The sequence below is a fragment of the Pundamilia nyererei genome, unplaced genomic scaffold, assembly GCF_000239375.1.
Source record: "Pundamilia nyererei isolate P.nyererei 1_Seehausen unplaced genomic scaffold, PunNye1.0 scaffold00124, whole genome shotgun sequence".
Lineage (NCBI taxonomy): Eukaryota > Metazoa > Chordata > Actinopteri > Cichliformes > Cichlidae > Pundamilia > Pundamilia nyererei.
Genome location: NW_005187525.1, coordinates 267,098 through 274,043, shown reverse-complemented (window position 1 = coordinate 274,043; position 6,946 = coordinate 267,098). Strand labels below are relative to the sequence as shown.

Genomic DNA, 6,946 nt, shown 5'->3' with positions numbered 1-6,946 from the left:
TTTTTTTTGCAAACTGGTAAACCCCTGCCGATCTTTCCTTGTGAGAAATTCTACTAGATGCTGTTTTTATATTTATATTTTTTTAGTATCACTTATGTTTCCTGTTTTTGTTGTTGGCGCTGTCCCCACTGAGACATGCTCACAACATTAAACTCAAAATGAGCTAATATTTTTCATGAAATAGTAAACTGTTTTAGTGTGAATAAAACATGGCTTTATGAGATGCATTCTCATAAAGCAATCTCACAACTTTTTTAGAATTGGATTTGTAGTTTTGTCTTTTTCTCCCTGCATTTTTCTTTTTCTCTTCTCTTTCCCTTCATCCTCCAACCTGTTGTGCAGACAGCTGTCCCTCCCTGTGCCTGATTTCTTCCCATCATCACTAAGTGGTCCTTAAGGGATCCTTGTAGGGGATCATCTGATTGTTGGAATTTTTTTCTCTAATAATTTAGGGTCTTTACCAAAGTACAGCACATGATTGATGAAAGATGTCAAAGATAGCAGAGGCAATACTATTGCATGGACATATATGGCTATCAGTGGAACTGGGTCACTAGTGTGATGTTTCGTCACTCATCCAAGTGACTTTTTCAGTCTCAGCTGACTGCAAGTTACGTAAAAAGGGAAAGACCATCTCTGAATCGAGGAGGGGGCCTAAGGCTACATCTTTCACCAACTTACAATGCTGTGATTGCAGCCAGTGAATGGTACTCATGGCCATTGGTGGGCTTTGATCTTACATTTGCATAATTCAGGGTTCATCAGCATTGTTCAGGGTCAAATTTAAGCACTTTTTAAGCACTTTCAAGGTCCATTATCAAGCTTTTCCAGCACATTACCAAAAAAAAGATTGCATGTTCCACTTTGCATCACCTCAGTAAGACCATGTAAAAATTAAAACAAATCATCTTAGATTGACTTAAATGTTCTTTGTTCCTCTTTTGTTAAAACAGAGAAAAATGCACCACACAAAAATACTGAAAAAGGAAATGGTTGTCTTATATGCATATAGTGCACAAACTCAAAAAACTCATTTCTCTCAAAAATGCAGATGTGCAAATGTGAACAAATCAACTTGTTAGAGATGCTCATCTCCACTTGGAAAAAACAACCACACAAAAGAAGAAATCTGCACAAATGAACAATCTGCTCATCAGATATTGATGCTTCTTTCTTACGTGACACAACAACAGGAGACAGATGTTTGGTACTTTAACTAGTTAAGCAAGTTTGATAGCTAGCAAAATAATAATCATAGTTTTAAACATTAGCCTGTGTTATGTACACATACTTGAAATTATTTACTAGGACTCACCTGTCATGTGACTCAAATCCCGCCAGTGTCGTTTTCCATCAAACACTCATTAAAACAGCAACGTCAAGTTAGCGCACTCACCCCCGACTGTCCGGAGGGAGGGGCGGGGTCACACATTGAAACAGACTGACATGTGTGCGAGGCAGCCCAGGCGGAGAAATTTAGCTTTTACACTTTGCGACTCATTTTATTTCTCTGATAAGAAAACTATTCGGTCAGATAGTTGTTTGTGGTGAATGAAATACGCGTTTCAAGCACGTTTAAGCACCACATCTGAAATTCAAGCACTTTTCAATCCTTGAAAAGACAATATTCAAGCATTTTCAAGGATTTCAAGCACCCATACGAATCGTGATAATTATGATCAAGGAACTGACCTCCCAGCCCATCGTTCCTTCGGTGGTGCTAGTTTCAGTCATTGTGCAAAGATCGGGGAAACCTGCAGTCAGCTGAGACTGAACAGAATCAACTTTTGGAGGTTCACTGATGATGTGACTGCTCATAGAAATAGCAGGATGAATTATCAAGTGAACGAGGCTATCAGCTTCAGTCAAATACTCCAAATTGGACAGCAATTTGCAGTGCAAATGGAGAAATTCAATCTTTTTCAGTGTTGAAACTAGAAACCACAAAGGAATTGAGGAGATAAGAAGAAGGGATTTCAAGGGTATGCAGTTTTTTCACCTGTCACTAGATGGAGTTAAAGGTTTGAGGTACTAACACATTGCAACTAGTGAGTGTGCATTAGTGATGAGCTCTCACAGCAGCCAGAGTGTTTTGCTTGGTCTGTATGTGTATATGAACTGCCGGTGTGTGTGAGAGAGACAGAAACATACGCTGAGTGCAGTAGAGTCCTGTCCATCCAGGGCTGCAGATACACTCTCCATCTGTAGCGCTGCACTGAGCTCCATTGTGACAGGTACATGTGTGGATGCAGTCAAGGCCCCATGAGCCCCAAGGACATGCTGCCAGAAGCACACAAAAATAAGTGCACAAAGACACATACAGTGCACAGAGTATGCAATAAAAGTCAGCACACTCTTGTACAGCAACACTATAATGCCCCGTCACAGCAAACTGGGCAAGTCAACGTGTCGTTACTAGGATTCACTTCTGCACATGGGCACTTTATTCTCTCCTCTTTTTTCTCTTTTATTCAATTCATCTAGACACGTATAAGTCTAGTAATATATAAATACATGATAATATGTCAAATGTTGCCACAGTGAAGACCAGACATACATTAGGATGCTGTGTGCCCTCATTAAACTTACAGATAATTGAGTGACTGTGGTAGATGCTCAAAGTAAGAAAGATAATTAATGTCAAAGCCACTCCAGTGACTGCCTTTAGGAAGGTTTTTTCTTCAGCTGTCTCTCACTGATCAACTAAAACACGTGGGGTGAATAACAACATACATTTTATTTGTTCTTTTGTGAAACTGAAGTTAATAAATGCTACGGTACAAAAACGGCTATAAACGTTTCCTCTTACGCTTAGAACAGTCTTCGCTGGTCCATCCAGGGTAACACTGACAGGAGCCATCGATGGGGTTACAAGTGCCATTATTAGTGCACAAGCAGGTCTCGGCACAGGCTTTACCAAACTTTCCGCTGGGACATACTGTGGAGACACACGCACAGACAGGATGGGTTCATATTAGATTAAAAGCAATATTCTGCCAATACTATTAACACAACCTCCTTGTATTTTGGATGTATTTGGATGTAGTTCAACAGTTTGACAGCAGACAGACAACAGCAAATAGAAGATAACTGGTTCAGATATCTGTTCCTGTTGTTTTTCATAATTCATTTGCTCAGCTTCTACCCATATGCCGCGAGTATGTCAAGAATGCTGAACATTCGAATCATCTCCTGTGAGATCACAAGGACGCGAGCAAAACTGCGTGTTTTTACCAGAGGAAAGTGGAAGTCTGGTGGATTTCAGTCCTGGTTAAAATGATGACACGTGTAGTAACTGGTGGTGCAAATGCAGTGTATTACTAATTGATACTTTTAATAAAGAAGCCGGGAAAAAAGTTCCTCTGTAGATTTAGCACGGTCAGTCTCTTCATGCAGTCCAAGAAACAGTGCACGACGCTGCCCTCAGGGCTCTCCCTGACCTGATCATCAGTTGCAGTACAAACGATGATTCGTCATGGCCCTCTTATTTACATGTTTCTGTTTCTGGACACATACTTAGAAGTACTTCAGTATTCAGCTCTTCAGTATACCCATGAATGAAGAAGACAAGTAGATTGTTCTGATACTGTAGAAATAATACAGAAAGAAAAAAATACTCAGAAAAGTTCTGAGAATTTCAAATTCTGACATCCCTGACAAAGTAGACCAGTTCCCAAACTTTGCACAGTGCTGTACAAAGCAAAACCCGTACAACATTCTTATACAATATACACACAATATACAAGAAAAGATCCAAAGTACATATTTTATAAACACTACAACAAAAAAATATTCATTCATAATTTAAACATTCTTCATGATGGAAAAAAGACACAAAAAACTGAATAGAAACAAGAAATATTGAGGGAAGAATAAAGGGGCCAAATATACTTGGAAAATGCAAATGTGTGGTAATACTGGGAAGAGCCCGAAGGTAGATACTAAAAGGGAGAATGTGGATATGATCAATGAGAATGAAAAATCTAATTTCACACAAAAGAAAACATAAGTTATCCAAACTGGGCAAGTGATGACCTTCTGCTTCACTTAAATGTTCAGTACAAAATGATACTGTTAATTTCACTTTGTGCTTGTTTTTAATTTGATGGGAATTCCCATTCCAACACTTTCAAAGCGTTTTACTGCTGCTATGAGTTTGGACATGAAAAAGAACATCTCTAAAGCCCGAATGCTGGAACAAGCTTTATCCAAAACTGGTTGCTTTTGCTGACAATGGAGGTTTTGGATGCTATCAAATCCTATTTCTCAAGCTTTAAGTTTTCCATCTTCTTGATGTTGCTATCACTTGGTATTGATATCACTATCACTAGGGCCTTCTTCCTTTGTTTTTTCACCACTACAATGCCAGGTTGGTCAGCCATCACCAGTTTGTGTGTATATGGAAGTCCCACAGGATCTGAGCTCAGTTATTCCCGATCACCTTTGGGGGCTTATCCCATTTTGCCCCCGGAACTTCCAGGCCATACTCGGCACCCCCATATGTGCTTATTGTGAAGAATAAACCTGTGACCACAAGGAGTATTAGGAGGTATTTCCCTAGTGGAAATGCAGAGTTGCTCTGAGGCAACAGACTGGTAGGCGTTTTGTGAGCCCCACAGCGAGGAAATCAATTGGCCTACTGTGGAAGAGGTCATGCTGTAGCAAAGACGTCACATCCCAGCGGCGCCGACTTCCCACATCACGAAGACCCTCGATCAGCTCCGACCTATAGTCAGGCCGCATCTGGACCACCTTCACTTTACTTACCAGCCCCACCTCATAGTGACATCATCTACCTACTCCATCATGTCTTCACCAATTTGGACCAGCCAGCGAGCACCGTGAGGGTCATGTTTTTTTCCAGTGCATTCAACACTATCAGGCTGACCCTCCTAGCTCAACGACTCAAAGCGATGGATGGTGGATGCCCTTCTCGTGCCCTGGATTATAGACTGCCTGACAGGAAGGTCATAATATGTGTGTCTTCAACACTGTGTGGCTGACAAGGTTATCAGCAACACCGGGGAGCACAAGGGACGCTCCTCTCCCCTTTCCTATTCACCCTTTACATCACGGCACAGACACCTGCCATTTTCAGAAGTTTTCTGATGACTCTGCGGTAGTTGGATGAATAAGTGGAGGTGATGAAACAGACCACAGGGAATCAGTGGACATGTGGTGCAAGCAGAACCATCTGCAGCTCAATGTGACAAAGACCAGTGAAATGATTGTGGTCCCCGTTTCCATCCATATAGTGGAGGACTATAAATAACTTGGAGTACACACTGACAACAAACTGGAGTGAGACAAAAACACCACTGAACTGTACAGGAAGGGCTAGCCCTGTCTCTATTTTGTGAAATGGCTGAGGGGTTTTTTAACATCTGTTGGACAACGCTCAAGATTTTCGATGAGTCTGTTATGGCAACTGTGACACGCTGCTGCATGGCTGAGGGTTCAGATATCTGTTCCTGTTGTTTTTCATAATTCACTTGTTCAGCTTCTATCCATATGCCGTGAGTATGTCAAGCTACCATTAGCAAGTATATGTAATATAGTGTATATATATATATATATACTACTATGACTACTATGGATCAAAGCATACAAAGAGCATATGATTAAGACCAGGAGAGTTCAGAGAGCATAACTTTCAGGAGAGGGACTGCTCACTATTTCCCTGTTGATCATCTATGAAATGAGCACACAATTAATTTTAATTATCTATGCTGTGGCTCTCTGGTGATGCCATTCTGTCCTTCTTTACAATAACTTGGTCCAGGGTGAAATGCCTGAGTGACTTCTTGAGGGATTATTCTGAAACTACAAAATGTACACATATTCATATTCCACACAAGAGTAATCCCCTGACAATATCCACCGAGTGCATTTTGTGAGGAACACGTGTAATTTCAAATGCATTGCCTTGTTACTTTTTATGTCAATGTCTGAGCAAGTAGTGATGATGTAGCAGTCAATAATATACTGAAATGTTACCAAAACTCTGTCCAGTGTTTTGAAATATTACATCAGACAATTCACATGCATTAGTCTATACAAGCTCAATTAAAATGATTAAAGAACCTCTGCATCACTCTAGAAAGCTATTGTTTTTAATGACTCCTTTGGCTCTAACAAGGGAGCCCTGGTATCTGTGCATTGTATGTCATGTACTTTGTGCAGCAGCAGCTGGAGGAGCAGCATACACTGTACACCTGGATATCAGTATAAAGACAACAAAGATGACTTTACGGTCATGAAGCGGCCAAATATTGTGTATTGCATTTCCACTTGGATATGATCCAAGAAAGACAGCTGAGAGACAAAGCTGATGACGAAAATCAAACAATCCCTGCTGATGAATAAATAAAAATAACAAGTCCTGCTGATGTTGACCTCTAGCTGCCAAGTTCAGCCAAATTCAGCATGATGAACCTTGTTTGGGGGGATAAAACTGCGTTCTGTTTTTGCCTACTGTTAGCTTTATTGTGTATACATATAGTATACAGACATAAGCTAGCATTAGCAAGTATATGTAAGACAGCATAGACATACTACAAATTTCTATTTGTAACTGTTGAGGCCTTTACAGACTAAACAGAGGCTCAAAGATGTAGCACACCTCTGCACACCTCCCTCAGCTTGTTCCTCATCTGTGGGTGAATAACTGTTGCTATAATTCTGGACCAGGCCGTCTCACTTCTTCTCAGTAGTAAAGATTATTGTGGGAGACAAGGCGGTGGCAATAATAAGGTAGAAAATGAACAAAGGTTGTTAGAGTTTCTATTTATTGTTGTAAAGAAAGGGAGAGGTTTTTCATCCTATTCTCCACCTGCATGCGTTAAGCAAGCGTCTGCAGTCTTACAAGTTCAAGATGCTAACACTTTTGAAGGGAGTTGACTAAAGATACTGGGTTACAACAACTGATCTAAAACTACACTGACTT

The 6,946-nt window shown here is 40.5% G+C and overlaps 1 protein-coding gene across 1 annotated transcript in view; it reads right to left on the bottom strand.

Annotated features, from left to right (window-relative positions):
• LOC102211329 (multiple epidermal growth factor-like domains protein 10) overlaps positions 1–6,946 on the bottom strand; it is an 83,690-nt gene that overhangs the window by 20,369 nt on the left and 56,375 nt on the right. Inside the window, exons 12-13 of the mRNA XM_013913297.1 lie at positions 2,810–2,938; positions 2,152–2,280 (exon numbers count right to left, since the gene is read on the bottom strand). Of these exons, the coding sequence (XP_013768751.1) occupies positions 2,152–2,280; positions 2,810–2,938 (258 nt within the window). The remainder of the gene's footprint in view (positions 1–2,151; positions 2,281–2,809; positions 2,939–6,946) is intronic.